General features: G+C 38.6%; 1 protein-coding gene across 9 annotated transcripts in view; it reads left to right on the forward strand.

The window, feature by feature from the left end:
* Positions 1-18,149, forward strand: part of TBC1D5 (TBC1 domain family member 5) — a 264,700-nt gene that overhangs the window by 162,553 nt on the left and 83,998 nt on the right. For 7 of the 9 annotated variants that reach the window (XM_081883202.1, XM_081883203.1, XM_081883200.1 and 4 more), the window contains 4 exons: positions 3,641-3,729; positions 5,265-5,318; positions 5,411-5,480; positions 6,525-6,697. In XM_081883202.1, coding sequence (XP_081739328.1) covers positions 3,641-3,729; positions 5,265-5,318; positions 5,411-5,480; positions 6,525-6,697 — 386 coding nt within the window. The remainder of the gene's footprint in view (positions 1-3,640; positions 3,730-5,264; positions 5,319-5,410; positions 5,481-6,524; positions 6,698-18,149) is intronic. The other 2 variants (XM_081883205.1, XM_081883207.1) reach the window with 1 other exon arrangement.

Here is an 18,149-nt window from a genome sequence, read left to right on the forward strand (position 1 = left end):
GCAGCTTCCTTCCTTTCTTCTTACCTTCTCCAAATACGAATTGAGATTTATGAAAATACAAGGAAAATCAAGTTTTGAATAGAATTATATCAAAACGTTTCTAAATCAATATTTGTTGCAAGTCATCTGAACCGATTGTGTTAAGTCAGGCATAGATAAACTCCGGCCCTCCAGATGTTTGGGACTACAATTCCCATCATCCCTAGCTAACAGGACCAGTGGTCAGGGATGATGGGAATTGTAGTCCCAAACATCTGGAGGGCCGGAGTTTGCCTATGCCTGTGTTAAGCTATTCGTGTTAATTGTATCCAATGTGTTCCTTAAACTTCTTAGGGTGCAGTCCTAAGCACACTTTCCTAGGGGTATGCAATCCTGAACCCAGCGTAACTTACCTTTGAGTAAATATGGATGAGATCAGCAGGTTATGCAGTGAGGTGCTTACAGGTTGCACAGGAAGGCTGAGAGACGTTCAGATCCTTCTGTGGCTCCCAACATTTAGATGGGCCATATTCCCCTTATGGTGGAGTTGTATTCAATATTATTGTATATTTGAACAACATAATACATTTTGACCAAAAATGTATATACTATCAGTGATACGGCAGCGCCATATTCTTCCACGGAAATTTTTCCTTTTCATACATTCATTAGTAACAATGAATGGGTGACAACTGCAAACACATTATAAGGCAAGCTTGTCAGTTTCAAATATTTTGTTTTCTTTACTGAATACAAGTAAAATAAAAATGTTAAATTAAATTAAACTCTAGGGCATCACAAAAAATTCTGATGCAACTGAATTTCTTCTAATGCAAATCATCCTGTGTGAATTATCCTAATTTGCATAGGATTCCACCCCCCCAAAAAAAGTTCTGATTCAAAATATTCTGGAAAACACACATCACAGCGTACTGCACATAGAAATGTCACTGTATATCAAATTGCTTTTGATTTGATTTAAAAATACATTGTGGTCATTGTATTATAAGAAATTACATGCCATATTTAAATTCATGAGATGTAGACCTAACTGGTGTATCATTGCAACATATAACTTTGAAAGCTCCTCTCTCAAAACATGTTTATTATGCCAGAAATGTTACAAAGAAGGAACTAAAATTGCAATTTTGCCACCCGCACCGTTGTCTCTTTCTCTCTTTTTGCATTTCTGCCTTCACCTTAACCCCTTAGCACAATGTGGTTGATGCCCACATTATTTTATCTATTGCCATGTTCCAGATTATCTTTTTAACGGTCAGGTTGAATGGCAAACCCATTCTGGGGGTGGCTCTGTAGTGCAGCAGATAACTAAATAGAAACTCCCTCTTCCTGAGAGCTACCCTGGTAATGTAGGTCGCTTGGCACTTGGCCCTTGGCCCTTGTTGCTGGAGACCCACGTTTGAAAACTTTATAGCAGAATGCTAGGGTAAGGCTAAGCAAGGTATGCCGTGGCACCATAGCGGAGCATTTTCTGCACATGAACTGAGCACATATAACTGCCATAAGCCCTGTGGAGACATCCTAAAGGGGCCAGTTGGATCAGGACAACAGGTGGCAAAAGCTTGAAGAGCTAGAGTCTGACGATCCAGGGGAGGGCTCCAGTGGATTGGATGGGCCTCATCTGGTCCCCAGGAAGTCCTGGTGTTCACTGAGGCTTGAACCACAGTCAGATCATGGAAGCACCAACCTAACAATGAGGTGGAGTGAAGCAGCTGCCTCAGACAGCTGGATCCAGAGAGGCGGCACAGCTTGCTGCCGCCCGCATACTGCCACTCGCTGCTGGTTTCCCAAGAGAAGCATCTTTCCATTGAATTCTGTGGGCAGTTCCCTGCCTGCCTAGCAAAAACCCATGATAGGGACCAAGAAGTGGTCAGTAGCAGGAATAGCAGAGGCCACAAAGTGTCCAGGCATCAGCCATTGGGCACCCCTAGCAATGCCTGTCATGCTCCTAGCAACTCCGCCTCCCTCCTTTTCTCTCCCTGCTTCCTTTGAGCTAACTGTTGTGGCACTTCTGCCTCCTGCTTCTCCCTCCTCGCCTGGCAAATAGCATGGAGCCACTGCCCTGCACCCCTCCCCCTTCTCTCCAGGGTAAGGTCCTCCTCTGTGCCCACCCTGGGGATACAGTGGGGCTGTAAAATGATGCCTGTGGGCATGGACAGAAAGTTCTTCTTCTGGGCTACTCCTGCGATGCCCAGAGGTGCTTCTCAGGTTCCCTGAAAGGGAGGAGCCCATGGGAAGTCAGTTGTGTTTGCTTTGGAGCCTTTGGGGGTGCCTTCCTTTGTCCCCCCAACCCCACATTCCTCTAGGGCTGGTTTTTAAGCAGAGGTTGGATGGCCATCTGTCATGTATGATCTAGCTGAGATTCCTGCATTGCAGTTGGGTAGACCAATTCACCCTTGAGGTCCCTTCCAACTCTACAATTCTATGTGGCTAAGTAATAGTGAAAGAGGATGACTGAATAGCGCTAATCAAAACTAAGTCTTCCATTGTACCTGATAGTTGTTTGACCTGTTCAGTTGTGAACGATGCCCCACCAGCTTCTGCTGAGCCAAGCTTTTATTTTTATTAACAATGCTGGGATTCTCAAAGGTATTATAGGAGCTAGATGCCCAGTCATTATTGATTTCTTTTTCCTTTGGAAGCCTTATCCTAGCATATCTGTTCATAAGCAGTCTTTCCAATATGACCTCAAGATGTTTTTATGACTAAGTATGCAAGTTACTGGAATTAGCAAAAATTAGAGAAAGTTTAAACTTCTCTTTTATATTCAAAAGAGTGCATTTAATAATATGAACTAGTGACGATTTAAAGCTGAAAAAATAAAAAGATGTGCTCAGCCTACCCAATATACAAATTTACTCTTTCCACTCTTTTTATTCTAAATACCTTCTGCTTTTAATATTTACATTTAAACATACACATGGAAGGAAAATTATTTCTGTCTGTTACATTAAAGAAATGACCATCAACCAAGTATCCCAATTTCTTGCCTTTCCTTCTGAAGCATTTTAGATGTTCATAACCAAAGTTGTGATACTGTGTTGGTTAACCTGTATAAAATGAATAATTTTCTTTTGAGCAAATTTAGCCAATAGGCCTAGCTTATCTGCTTAACAGGGTTAAGAAGGAATTGGGCCCCATCTTATGTGACATTATCACTAGTTTTAAGGTATGCGGATATGGAATTTTTAGCTGAGTGAATTGGAATGTATTTCTCTTAGGTTCCTTCTAATCCCATTTTCTAAAAGTATGTAAATAATTCTGTGCTTTATAGCAATCATTGATGTTCCAATTTTGGGAAACAATTTTTGATACCGTTCTCAGTTATCCTCTATGTGTGTCTTCACAAGATAGCTCCTAACTGCGCAATGTTTAAGTCTTCCATTGTTGTATTCACATAGATATTGATGTAACTACTGAGCAATGAATTGTGGTCTACTGATTTTTTGTTCCATTCAAAAAAAATCAGATGGAGTTCCTGTCTATATAGGAGAGTAAACAATTAGTATTAGTTTCATTCACAATAAAACTATTAGATAGCCATCGTTTTTATGCTAAGACAACTTTTTCTGGCTTAATTGGTGCTGATGTAGAAATCCCAGGCATGTGAAATAAAGTCTTGATTTCTGTTTTGCTTTAGGGAATGCATGAACTCCTAGCACCAATTGTCTTTATTCTGCATTGTGACCACCAAGCTTATCTACATGCAAGCGAAGCTGCACAACCAAGGTGGGTATCTTGAATTTCTCCATACGAAACAAATTATTAGGGTATTGATCTCAAGAAATATGTGGATCAACAAGCACCGCATGCAGTTTGCAATGTAATGTAAATAGTCAAAAGCCATATTTCAACAATGACATGACAGCAGGTAAAAGACATATCAGTACTACTCTTTAAACAGAGGTCCGTTAACCTGGTCCAGAGGCCTCTTAGTCCTCTGTATCACCAAGGGACGTGGGTGGCGCTGTGGGTTAAACCACAGAGCCCTAGAGCTTGCTGATCAGAAGGTCGGCGATTCAAATCCCCGTGACGGGGTGAGCTCCCGTTGCTCAGTCCCAGCTCCTGCCAACCTAGCAGTTCAAAAGCATGTCAAAGTGCAAGTAGATAAATAGGTACCGCTCCGGCGGGAAGGTAAACGCCGTTTCCGTGCGCTGCTCTGGTTAGCCAGAAGCGGCTTAGTCATGCTGGCCACATGACCCGGAAGCTGTACGCCAGCTCCCTCGGCCAATAAAGCAAGATGAGCACCGCAACCCCAGAGTCGGTCACGACTGGACCTAATGGTCAGGGGTCCCTTAACCCCTTTATCCCCCAAGGTAGGAAATTTTGTTGGTGGAAAAAGGCTACGTAGTAAGGAGACAAGAGCCCAGCTGGATCAGGCCAAAGGCCCATCTAGTCCAGCATCCTGTTTTGTTTTGTTTTGTTTATTTAACAAAATTAACAAAAAAATCAATATACTGCTTGATTGTAAAAAACAACAACCCTCTAAGCAAGTTACCCTCCCAGCAGAGGATATCCACAGCCATTTGTTCCACAGGGTGAGAGGGGAAGATCTTCATATACAGTACAGGATATGCAAACTGCTGTTGCACGAAATAACATATGGATCATTAGAGTGTTTTATCATTGCCAGGGTCCAAACAACCCCTTATGCAAGCACTTCAGCATGCACTAGGGGCTGCAGCAAGAAGTAGGATGGGACATTCGCTGGCACATGTGGTGTTCCACACATAGCGTTTTGGATCCTGGCCAATGTATGCAGGAAGAAAGTGTCAAGGTTTTTCAAAGTAACCATGTTTTGTGCATATTACCGCCGCTTATTTCCTTCCAGAGCTGTAGCCAGAGAAGAAAATGGATAAGAGGTGTCGTCACTGATTAATTGCTGCTAAAATGTGATAAAAATAGATTCTATTAAAATAAATTACTGCTTTGATAATTGTGTATTTGACCAGTAACAATATTTTTTGTTTTCAACGAACAGTGATAGATTGTGGAGTGATCAATTATTCTGGATCAAGCATATTCAAATAATACATTGTGGCACCCAGTAATTTGTTATTTGGAATAATTAGATGGTTACTTCATTGTAGTGCAGACAAGGCAGCTAATTTGTTTTTGATCTTTAGAGAGAGTAAGGACTTCATTTGTCTTCAGTGGAGTTACTTTTTTAATTACAAAGGCTAGTTGTACTTACTTGCAGTTTTTCTATAACTTAGCTTAAAATCTTCCAGAAATAAACTTTTACATGTTTTTGTTATCCTAAGCAGTGAGGAAATGAAAGCTCTTTTGAACCCTGAATACCTGGAGCATGATGCCTAGTAAGTTTCAATAATTTCATGTTTCTGTTACATTTCTATTATATTTGTGTTATTATTAATCATAGTACTTATCAAAAAACTTTTGTCTTTAGTGCTATGTTCATCCATCTTATGAAAACAGCAGAACACTGGTTTTCTACCTATGAGCACGACAGTCAAAAGGTACATGCTGATAAAAATCAAGTACTTTTTGAACTTGTAGAGTATGATTATTAAAGAACAGAGGTATAATAGGAAATAAGACAGGAGTTAACATTTCTAAAATATGTTGAAACAAAATCTTTGAAGTGTTTTTTTCCTGAGGTACCTTGTCTGGGAGCCTCCCCAAACCTTCAGCCCACCTTAGCAAATGTAGTGTTGTGGGATCTCTTTAACTGTGGTTAAGTGATAAGAAGTGGACTGTACAATACTGCCTACATTCTTCTATTCATTAGATGAATGTGTAATTGGATTTTATGGAACCTCCTAACTGTCATTGCAAAATAAGAAATTTTAGCAGTTTCACTGTTATTTTTGTTTGTTTTCCCCGCACTTCATGGTCCTTGTTTTGGTGTATTTGGTGTATTTTGATGTCAATCTTCATAGAGTAAATTTATACACCCACCCACCAATGACATTCTGGTCTGGAATGTTTGTCTTTGAAAAAAATACCTCTCAGTTGCTGGAGATAATATGTTGGTAATATCTGCATTCCAACAATTGGATATTTGTCTGGTTTACCAATCACATTAAACAATAATTAAAAATAAACTATGATTTAACAAGAATAAGTGTAGGTGCATTCTGCTAATTACATGCCCAGTTTGTTCCCCTCTTCTCTCTTTGCTGTGCTGGAAAGGGAGCAAAGACTGGATTTATGCTATGTGTGAACTTGCACTTGTCGTTTGTTTCCCCAAAATAAAGTACGATTGGTAAGCTAAGTAAACCTTGACTTCTGCTCCTGCTTTATTTGAAGAAAAAAAACATGAGCACTGGTTCAAATGCAATCCTAATTCAGCCTCAGGTTTGTTTTCCTCCCAGCATATCAAAGACAGGAATGTCAGAGGAGCGAATGGGCCCCATACCTTTTCTCATTAAACCATAGTTTATTTTTAACTGTGGTTTCAGGTTGCATACAAACTGGACCTTTACTAAAATTTTGTATTAGAATGTGCTCTAATGGTATATTTCATTTTACATTTCACTTTGTTGTTGTTCTTTCATTAGGAGAAAGATGCAATGATGACACCTGTTCCGTTTGCTAGACCACAAGATCTAGGCCCATCAATTGCTATAGTAGCGAAAGTAAATCAGATTCAAGATCATTTGCTAAAGAAACACGATATCGAACTCTACATGCATTTGAACAGGCTAGAGATCGCTCCCCAGATTTATGGACTGTAAGTCTTTTTTCCATTTATTTTACTTTATGTAGTGGATGTGGAATTTAGTGGAGCTGATTTCTGAGTCATGTATAGTTATTGTGACATTAACCTACGCTAGAAAGTGTGACAGCAGGGACCCCTTCTCATCCCAAGGCTAGACATTTTTCAGTTTAGGGAGGTGCTACGAACTTATCCAACTCCAGTGCTTTTATGTCCACACTTTTGCAAGAGAGGACGGGAGGAAAACCAGAACAATTTGACCTCACTGATGTAGCCTCCCTGGTTACACACATGTGACCTTATTGGCCCTGCCTCCTTGACCTCCCTACCGGATCCAGGAACTTATAGGTGCCACTTCAGAAACACTACAATAAAAGCAGGAAAAGAAGCTAAATTGTTAATGCTTCAGCTTTTCTGTTTCATTATAGGAACCAGTGACATTTGAACTGTGGCCAGTGACATTCTCAGTAGTATGATAGTGGTAATACATAATTAGGAGACTATAGTAGCTATAGGTGTTCAACAAGTTCTTGATATTTTCATATCTTTTTGAAATATAGTTTTGAATTAGGAAACATAGACTAGACTCTACAAAACTGGGGGAGATTTATTCATCTTAAGGAAACATTAGGCTGTCCTTCTTCTGTTGTTATTACTTAGTAAAAAACATCTTCATAGTGTGTAGGAAAGAAATTCCAGCGTCAGCCAGCTGTGTTCTTTTGAAGCATATAAATTCACCTTGCTCATTGCTTATCCTCCGGCAAAGGACTACAGATGGCTACATTAACTAATAGGTACTGTTCATATTCCAAATTTTGCAAATAAAGCACCCTAAAAAATATAAATGAACATAGATTACATCCCTTATGAATGCTTAATATCTAGTAATGTTTATCTTGTTTAGTACAAGATATTGCTCACAAATATTGTTTTCATTGCATTATTTAAACTTAAAAATACTGTATTATAAATACTGTACATTTACCAGCTTTTCTGTTTTTGGAGCATTTCATTAAGAATAAGGCACAAGAGCAAAATGTCACTCTTTTGGAAACCCAGGCTAGACAGCATTGAATAAGATGCATCAAGAACAATATTAGAACCTACCTTAATCAGACTTTACATAAACTATGTACAAGCAAGAAACAAATAATGCTTCAACGAGCACAAAAATAAATAGAGATGTACTGCAGTGGATGCAATTTATAGCAGATTAAAAATGCTAAAATATAAAATGTGTAACACTGACAAACTGGCACAAGACAAATGTTTGGTTCCTCTGTAATGCCAAAGCATGTTTTCACGTTATGTGAATGAACCTTTACCAAACTTCGGGCCCTCATATGCTCTCTTCTCTATCACATGCTGCAATGACCTCCTCCCTTTCTTGCTTATAGCAAAATATAGTTTGTCTCTATGTCTGCATTATTACACTATGGTATTTGCTTGTCTTGCAAATCATGATTGTATACCACAGTTTGATGAGTGGTTTACAATTATTGCCGACACGTTTTGATAATTCATTAGTAATATGGAGGGCATACACATAAGAGGTCAGTGCTGAACTAGGGGAAATAGAACTGCAGAATGTAAAGGAGACATTCAGATCAATGTGGGAAGATGACATTGGGATAGATAATGGTAATCTGTGGTCTAACTTATGCCTATGGGTTGCGAGTTACCTTAAATAGCATAATGTGAAAAAAATTAAAAGAAGAAATATTATCAAGTATGATTACGAAAACAATTATTTCCCAACTAGAGCCTCTTGTGCAGATTAGTGCACAGTACTTTGGAATCTGCTGTAGACTACCGCTGTAACAAAATGTCAACTGGAATCTTAACTTGTGGAATAATTCACCAGTAGTACTGTCAAAACAGTTAGACTTATATCATAGTGATATGTCAGTTCCCACTATATTGGCAGTGAGAAAAATTACCTGGGTCTTTTCTCTTTCTAATAACTGTGTGCTTGTATTTGAAAAGTGCAAAGGGTATAAAACATCAGCATACTGTAATTATTTTTGTCTCTAGTGCTGTCAGCCTTTTTTTTTTTTTTTTACAAATAATTTCCAGTACTAAGTTGAGTGGTCTCCTTAATTTTGTTAGTGTAGAGAGATACTATTATTTGATTCGGTATAAAGAAAACTATTTACTACCCAACAGGATGGAAGAGGAAAGAGATATTGTGAAACGTTTCATGCTTGTATATTCAATGGCAACATAAGATAAAGTTGTGAATCACAGGAAAGGATATGGAATCAGAACAATTCTTAAGAGTTGGGAAGGATTCAAATGCAATGATGATCCAATCTAACTCACCTCACAGAGAACACCCAAAGCCATTTATGGTTGATGATTGAAATAGGTTTTTCCCTAATATACCAAATTTACATTTATGCTTTCCCTTAGTAGATGACATGAACAGTTGTCATCAGCCTCTTTCTGTCATTCATCATAATGCTTGAAGAATGTAGTTCTGTCCTTAACAAATAATTCCTGAGGGTACAGCCAACATTCCTTCAGCTTGACTTAATATGGGATAAATGTTTATATTAATTTTCTAGTCTTTCACCATGCTTCTTGAACTGTAGCACCCAGATCTGAGACTGCTATTCTAAGAGGTATCTTAACCAATGGTGCCAAGAACAAAATTACTGCTTCCAGTATGTGAAGTGATTAATACAGGCCCCCCCCAAAAGAAATGGTCCACTTATACTAATGCACCAAATTGTTGATTTGTACTCTGATCATACATAACCTCTGGATTTTTCTCTGCAAAATTGCATCCTGGGAAGCTGGAATTCCACATTGTTACTATTTATTTATCTATTTATTTATCTATCTATCTATCTATCTATCTATCTATCTATCTATCTATGTATCTATCTATCTATTTGATTGATTGATTGATTGATTGATTCACTGCTTGCTGCAGAAAAGTCTCTGACTGACTTACAAAGATTAAGAGCCAAAAGGGCCAACATAAATAAAAAACAGTACCTTCCAATCAAACCATGAACAATAAGCAGTTTAAAAAACTGCAAAAACTTACTAAATCATGATGCTGAAACATGTGTTTGATTATGTGTCTTTGCTGAGCATTGTTATGGGAAATTGTTGCTTATTGACCAATCTTAGGTTATTCAGGTATGTGTGTGTTTTTTAATATATTGCTTATATGCCCAAATGGCTGTAGTTCTTCATGGTTCTTACAATATCAGGGTGAGACAGACATTCTCCAATCTGCACACTTTATCTGAATGAAGCCTCTCCTCCTCTTTCCTTCCTTCCTTAGTGAGTTTCTGTGGTGTTTGCCACTCAAGGTTAGATTTGACCAAATGTCTTTGTTGTCCCAAGTACTGTCACAAAAACACAGGACTCCTAACACTGAGAAGGTTTTTGCTCTCCCTTCCCTATCAAATCACCAAAAAATAGTTAACAAATGGAGTAGGTCGAATACAAAAGTGAAATGAAGCCGTCCATTCATTATGTTACGGGCTTATAAAGCTCAATGAATCACTTGTGTAGCCTCTATCCATTTAGGCTGGATTTAAATTAACAATGTTGACAGATGTGCGTCTCCTTATAAACTCCATATGGCTTGAAGACTGCTTTTGTTGCTATTACAATATAGTATGATAAAAAATATAGTATGATGAAAATAATAGTGCTATGCAAAGGGCATGTTAAGGGAGAGAACAGCTGTTGGTTGGTTGGTTGGTTGGTTGGTTGGTTGGCTGGCCTTCCTTCAACCAAGCACACTTATCTTAGGTAAATTGCTGATCAGAAGGTCAGCAGTTCGAATCCCCGCAACAGGGTGAGTGCCCGTTGCTCTGGCTCAGCTCCTGCCAGCCTAGCAGATCGAAAGCACACCAGTGCAAGTAGATAAATAGGTACTGCTGCAGTGGGAAGGTAAACAATGTTTCTGTGCACTCTGGCACTTGTCGCGGTCCTCCGTGCACCAGAAGCAGTTTAGTCATGCTGGCCACATGACCCAGAAAGCTGTCTGTGGACATTTGTCAGCTCCCTCGGCCTGAAAGTGAGATGAGCACCACAACCCCATAGTCGCCTTTGACTGGACTTAACCGTCCAGGGGTCCTTTACCTATTACCTTTACCTTTAAAGAAAGGCATATACACATAAATGGGACACTGGCCCGTGGAGATCAGTGGCGTCAGCCCTTTCACTTCTACATCATTTACTTTGGCTGGCACCTGTATGGGAGTTCTGCTGCTTATCATCAAGATAAGCATAGGCTTCCTTGCAGAATTACCAAGTGAGCAAAGGAGCATGATCAACAGTGAGGGAATGCAAAAGAGAGTGAGATGGGATGTTTGGAAGCATAGGTTAGCACAGTATCTGAGCCTCCTGCACCATGCCAAGGTTTGTGTATGCAAAGTCAAATTGCGAGGAAGAGTTTGGCTTTAGCCACCCACTTTACTTGAAAGAGCTAGTTGGGCCTTGCGCTTGGCATAAGTGCAGCGATTCATCCTTTTTAAAAAACAATTATATCCCATTTTCCTGCTTCGGAAGCATTCATAGCAGCCAACAAAAATAAATACCAAAATGCGCCTAAAAACCAATGAAATGTAATAAAAACAATTTTAAAAACAGATGAAGATAAAGCCAGTAGAACAAGCAAAGGGCATAATAGCTGTTGTGTCTGCAAACAAACGAAAAATATCTAGACAGTGCCAGAAGGTAAGGAGAGAGGAGACAGGTGGATATCTCTGTGAAGAGGGTACAAAAGCCTGGACACAATGGCTGAAAACATCATTTCCCACAACCCCATGTGCGTACTTTAAGATGCTGAGGGTTTGCAGAGCAGTGCCTCAGTCAAAGGCCTCAATTTATCAAAAGATGCACATATATAGATCAGGTACCCAAACTACCATATCTGCAATATTTGTAAAACCATCTTTTTACATGCCATTTTGCTCCTTTGTGTTTATAAAACGATCTGCTTATAAAAATGCATAGATGTCTTACTTCCAGATGAAATAAAAGTCAATGAAAGGATTAGATCCTATAAAATGCTGACAGATTGAATATTCAGTGTAATTGTACAGTTATATGAGCTAACAATGATTAATGCCCTAGATTAAATGGTATTTAAATGTTAATTTCTCTGACCCTTAAATCTAATAAGTTATAGTGCAAAGTAATTATTGCGAGCCACTTTGTGCCTTGTACTGTCGCTAGCACTTGTAGTACAAACACGAGGGCAGGTGTTGTACACAGCTACAGGAGAAGTTTGAAGGGAGCTATTAAGTGAACCAGCCTGTGCTGTTTTTCCCCATGCTATTTTATATTTTGAATGATTATTATTTATTTCAAAAAGTGAAGGCAATATTTTGAAACCAAATTGTTGCGCTGTGTCTGTGCTACATAATAGACACATGAGAAGTATAAAGTAAGCTCCTCAGTGGATCTCTAACCTGGCACTGCACATGTGCTCGGTCTCACACAAACAGAACACACGTAAATGGGGAGTTGCCTGTACAGTGGTACCTCAGGTTAAGTACTTAATTCATTCCGAAGGACTGTTCTTAACCTGAAGCACCACTTTAGCTAATGGGGCCTCCTGCTGCCGCCGCGCCGCCAGAGAATTATTTCTGTTCTCATCCTGAAGCAAAGTTCTTAACCTGAGGTATTATTTCTGGGTTAGCGGAGTCTGTAACCTGAAGCGTATATAACCTGAAGCGTATGTAACCCTAGGTACCACTGTACTCTGTTTCCAGCAGGGTCTAGTCAGTCATTCTAGGAAGCTTGCAAATCTTGTCCGCAGCAACTGGCTTTCAAAGATACACTGTCTCTGCATGTGGAGGTTTCGGTTAGCTGTCGTAACTAATTGTTAGTAAAGACAAGCAAACCCACAAATTACTCAGAATATTTATATTGCCTTTATAGGTTGTTATAATTTAGTCACAGAATCTGTATGTATTCTAAATCCTATCAGGTATGCTTCCTTTAGCCTTTTGTGCAGCGGAGGGCTCGTGTGTGTCAGATGAAAAGAGATAATGTAATTGATATTCTTGATCCACTTTAGCTTAAATATGGATTTAGACTTTGTTCAGTAATTTGCTTTCCTGCATATGGTGTCAAAAGTGATTGGTATATAAGTAGGATGAAAGATGGGTTGAGAAATGGGAAGTATCCATTTGAGTTCTATTCTCTTGCCACTTAATTATATGCTGAGATGTTAATGAATAGAACTGAGTAGCTGTGAGGATAGAATACAGATTTGTCATGTTACTCCTAGATGCAGGTGATGTGCCTTCAGTCTCAAGTGCTGAAAGTAACATATAGTCGGAATAGATGCCTGGCAAGTAAACTTTCATAGCACCTCTTGTCAAAATGTCCTAGGGGGTGAAAAGACTGCCAACTTTAACATTGCTAAGCACTGGAAATTAAAGTGAAAATCTGGACTAGATGAAGACCTTTGGCCATGTGAGTTTTTATTATGAATATTCAAGAAATATATTCCAGAATATTTGGAAGACTGTTTTTCCTACTCTTTGAATTGTTATCTTTGATGTGACTGCACAAGATAGCATAGTAATCTCACAGTACTGATCGCCACAAGAATGGATCCTTCTACTAAGCTACCCAAGAATGATGTTACAGTGGTACCTCGGGTTAAGAACTTAATTTGTTCTGGAGGTCTGATCTTAACCTGAAACTGTTCTTAACCTGAGATATCACTTTAGCTACTGGGGCCTCCTGCTGTGCGATTTCTGTTCTCATCCTGAAGCAAAGTTCTTAACCCGAGGTACTATTTCTGGGTTAGCGGAGTCTGTAACCTGAAGCATCTGTAACCCGAGGTACCACTGTATATGACTGCTAGTGTGAAAAAAGAAATAACAAAACAGATGTACATAAAAGGAGTTACATGAGATTTGTGGGTCATATTGCACCAAAAAAGCAAATAAGGCAATAACTTCCTTTAAACATGTATCTTTAATCCAGTTATAATGGAATTGTTTGCCACAATCAGATAGTACTGTTTTGGAAGCAGAAGAAGAATCGAAGTTACATGAAACTTAATTTTCACTTTGAGGACTGTTGTGATTTAGAAGACGTTTGCCACCAGCATATTAACATTTTCTTTTAGGAGCTTTGTGCATCATAGTGCACAGGGTGAAAGCTGGTCATAGGCTGCTAGAATGAATGTCTCTTCCATTCACACACAGTGTTGATGCTAGGGAAGCATACTATAAAATGATAATTCACAGTTTTGACCTCAGTTTTTTCCAAACCATAGTAGGAGTTAGAACTTTTAGGAACTTCACTCTTGTGGCTGCAGAATGATTTTAACAACATATATAGATACTTGCTATATCCTAAGACTGCTTTAAATGATTCCTAATGTAGCTGTGCTTAGCTAGTGATAAGCAAGCAGTATGTTGGGTAACAAGTAGCTCAATCTAAGTGACTACTTTGGGCTAAGATGAGCAACAAACCAATGTATTAGGATGCAGCCTTATATCCCTTCATGTGTATTTAGAAGAACTGCATATTGTTGGTCATTATAGGAAAACAAGATGCTGAATTAAATGTACCTCAGCAGAACTGCTGTTATAGGTAAGCAAGGTCCATTCATTCATTTCTTTTCCTCCAACCCAACCTAAAATGAAGATCAGTCTACCTCCGTATTCAAAAAGGATATTTTGATAAATATTTTTTTCCTGCAAAGAATCAGAAGCATAAATGAGTTGGGTGGATCTTTGCAGAATGAAGAAAACAGTTATATGTGTAATACAGGGTTGACACTATTTCGGCTTGTGCAAATATAAATGAAATAAAGTGAAAGAGTTGTTGGGATAATTATGTGGCATTTCATTTAGCACCCTGGAAATAGGATCACTACAGCCCTTCAGGTTTAGACTTAAAGATAATAAAGTGAAGATTTGTATGTGCAGACTGGTTACTTGTTTTTCCCCCTCCATGTATGAGATTGTGTGGATAAACTTCAATGTGATCTAGTCTGTTCACATGGGAGGAGAAAGAATGCACGTTTTCAGGCATTTTCTTGGAAATGACTACTGGGTACTGTATGTTGTTTAGTGTTCATTCCAGTTCACACATTTCTCTTTACAATCCCATAAATGGAAAGGATCACATTGGGGGGGATCTTACCCTCGAAATCACTTAAGAGTTTCACCACTATCGTCCACAGGATGTAGATTTGCATCCACAATCACTTTATAAAGTTAAGATAGTCAAGAAAATCTCTCCTGAACATATTAGGACCAGTAAATCTCCTAGGAGAAAAGCTGCAAATTTGTAATTTAAGAGTAAGCTTTTCAAAACAGTAACTCTGTTTTAAATCTGAATTGCATATTAAAAATGTGTGTTACTAAAGCATTGATATTATGTAAATATGTTTAATCTTATTTAAATTTGCTTTTATACAGTAAATTATTATGATAATAATTTTTAACATTTATAGACTGAGAAATATATTCCAGTCCTTTTATAGAACTAGGAATGGAGATCTGTACGATTGTCGTCAGTTCATTTTTTTGCAGCATGTATTGTTGGGTTTGAATAATCACACGTCAGTGTAAACAAAGAGCATATGTAATGGGGGGGGGGGGAATCCTGCTCTGTGAAAGCAGTATCGTAAATTGTGCTACCATTTAGAATGGGTGAGTCACACAATGGTTTTCATTAATCTTGCGGGGGGGGGGCGGGGAGCGAGTTTCCCTTTTCCACATCTGTCAGGATAGAAACTTTAATGAGGAGCCTGCTTTAGTCAAACTGAGAGCTAAAGTATTTAAACCTTCAGTATCTGTTCTGCGCTAGAGAAAAACTTTCTTAAGACCAATACTGCACCGACTAGGAATCTCAGTACCGCTTAAGAGTATCTGCCACCACTTTCAAGGAACAGAACAATACAGAATTGTGTTTGCAACTGAGAGAAGGGATAACCTGATGGAAGTATATTGTGTGGAATGTAAGTTGTGTTTCCCAAGTGTTGACAAACTTAAAACCATCTCTAAAGGTACACAGCTTTTGCCTGCAAATTAGTTTGGATCAGTTTGGGGGTAATTAGGGTTGTTTCCACACTAATTGACAGCCAGCACGTGCTAACTGTGCTTACTAATGACTCATGTTGGCTTTGTGTGTGTGTGTGTGTGTGTGTGTGTGTGGCTGTTGTTGGTTGAAAATACCAGCCCAACACTACTCAGTTATTCTAGAGTAAACTTACAAACTGCACAGTTGAGCTATGATCATGAGTGGCAGGGAGAGGATTATAAATCGGCATCAAAAAATTATCCCAACAAAGACCGTGTATGGGAAGGATCTGTATCTATGGGAATCAGATGTAGATATGCCAAAAACTCTGAAGAGGCTTAGCACAACCATCCCAACACTAGCACTGCCTTCTGACATTTGTTATTGCCATGGTTATGTAGTGATGTGTGTAAGTGTGTTTCACTGACCTGTGGGATCACTCCAAGAAGAGAAAATCATTATGTAGGGCAAACACTGGGCACTTGAGATATTTTGGACTCCCACTCCCATCATGCCTGGCCCATTGACATAGTGGCTGGGAATTATAGGAGTTGTGTTCCAAAATATCCAGAGAGCACTAGGTCAATGAAGACTGCTGCAGGATGTGACCCTCAACCCTCACTACATAAAAGAACCAGCTTACTGCCTGCAGGAAATCTTCACTAGACAACCCAGCTACATACTTGTATTAGTATGGTTAAAACAATACGTTAGAGAACTTAATTTGTTTTGCTAACATATGCCCCCAGAAGCTTATTAATAAGAATAACTTGTTCTTTTCTAAAAAGATATCTTACAACACATTCAGGTGACAGTGGGAGGCATAAGACCAGTTTTTCAGGTCTGCACAACCGTGTTGCCTATTCAGTGTGCTTCATGTACAGGGTCATTATAAATATAAACTTCAGTATGTTCTGGTGAGGCCTCCTGCAATCACTGTTGAGACATCTTGCAGTCACATCTTTCATATGCGAAAAACAAGTGTGTGTCATCCTTTGCTAAACATTTGAGGTGTGCTTTTATATACCTTTTATGCCAGTGGTGAGCTTCTAAATGGTGCTTCAGAATTATGTTATTCAGCCTTGCCTGTGACATCACCAAGCAGCTGTGTTGCATTATACTTAAAATAGCATTAAACCTTTACATTTTAAATGAATATTTTTCTTTGCAGTGATCTAGAATGCATAATAAGCATCTGTGGGCTATGCAATTAATGTCACTTGTGAGGAAGGACCTTCATGATGCACAAGGGCTTCAGCACTCTTAAATTATGATTCCTTTACTGCACTCATGGGATAAATTCTATATCCCCCAGATGCTTATTATGTATCTTCTATGTCCCTTAATTCCTATTAGCTGGATTAGCAGTTGTTGTGATGTTGAGGTTTATGGTAATTTAACTGGGATTGTTCTTACAGATCAATAAATAAACTTTGCAAAACTTAACTCTGTATTATCTTTCAGCTTTGATGCATACAATGTGCTAATAATTTAACAGTATGTACGAAAATATTTACTTACATGAGCTTGAGATGTTACTATGGAAATACAAGCAGGCCCATCAGTATAACTGATTGATTGAAAGATGCAGAGAAACTTACTTAATACAAACAGTTAAAATACCATATTGTAATGAAAAGGAATAATTTGTTAAAATTACTGTTATTGCTCCCAGTGGTAAAGATTCTTACTTTATTATGTGTATAACCCATGCATTAAACACAAAAATGATGGCTCTAAAGCTATTGTAAAAACACGAGTTGAAATGAATATTTGTTTGTGGGCCGATATTTACTAGTTATCTTTTCCCTTAATTTTCAAATGTTTTGAATTTTACCTGCAATGATATTGCTTTCTATGAAAGCAGAGGAGATGCCAGCTGGAAAAAAAATCTTGAAGAATTATCCTCGATGTATAGCCTATTCTGGCAAATTAAGTCAATTCTACTCTTTCTTTCAAGTAAGTAAGCCCCACTGAATTCAGTGCAGCTTCCTACTGCATAGACATGTACAGAATTGCACCATGAAGCCAATGCAGCCATTTCATAGAAGTGTTTCCTGGGCTCATCCTTATACATTTAATAAAGTTTTCCCATTGACATCATAGGGGGTTTGGCTCCACCTGGTGGATGAAGGCAGGAGAAGAACTTCCTGGGAAGTAGGCGGCTCCCATTCAGTTTTTGCTCTTGCCTTCCAATGATCCAGTCACATCGCTCTTTGTTACCACACTTTTCTTCATCTTTAGGATTGTTTATTCAGCTTCTCCTTTAAACTATATATATTTTTTACTTTTCTCCTGTACCTATTGTTTTTGTACTCTTCTTTCCATATAGTCTTCCCTTCTCTAAAGAGACAGACTACCTCCCACCCTTTTCTGTCTTAACTACATCCTTTCCTAATTCCTTTTCTCCTCCTCAAACAAGAAAAAAAGACCCCAAAAAATC

Source organism: Podarcis melisellensis (genome assembly GCF_964234715.1).
Source record: "Podarcis melisellensis genome assembly, chromosome: 12".
Lineage (NCBI taxonomy): Eukaryota > Metazoa > Chordata > Lepidosauria > Squamata > Lacertidae > Podarcis > Podarcis melisellensis.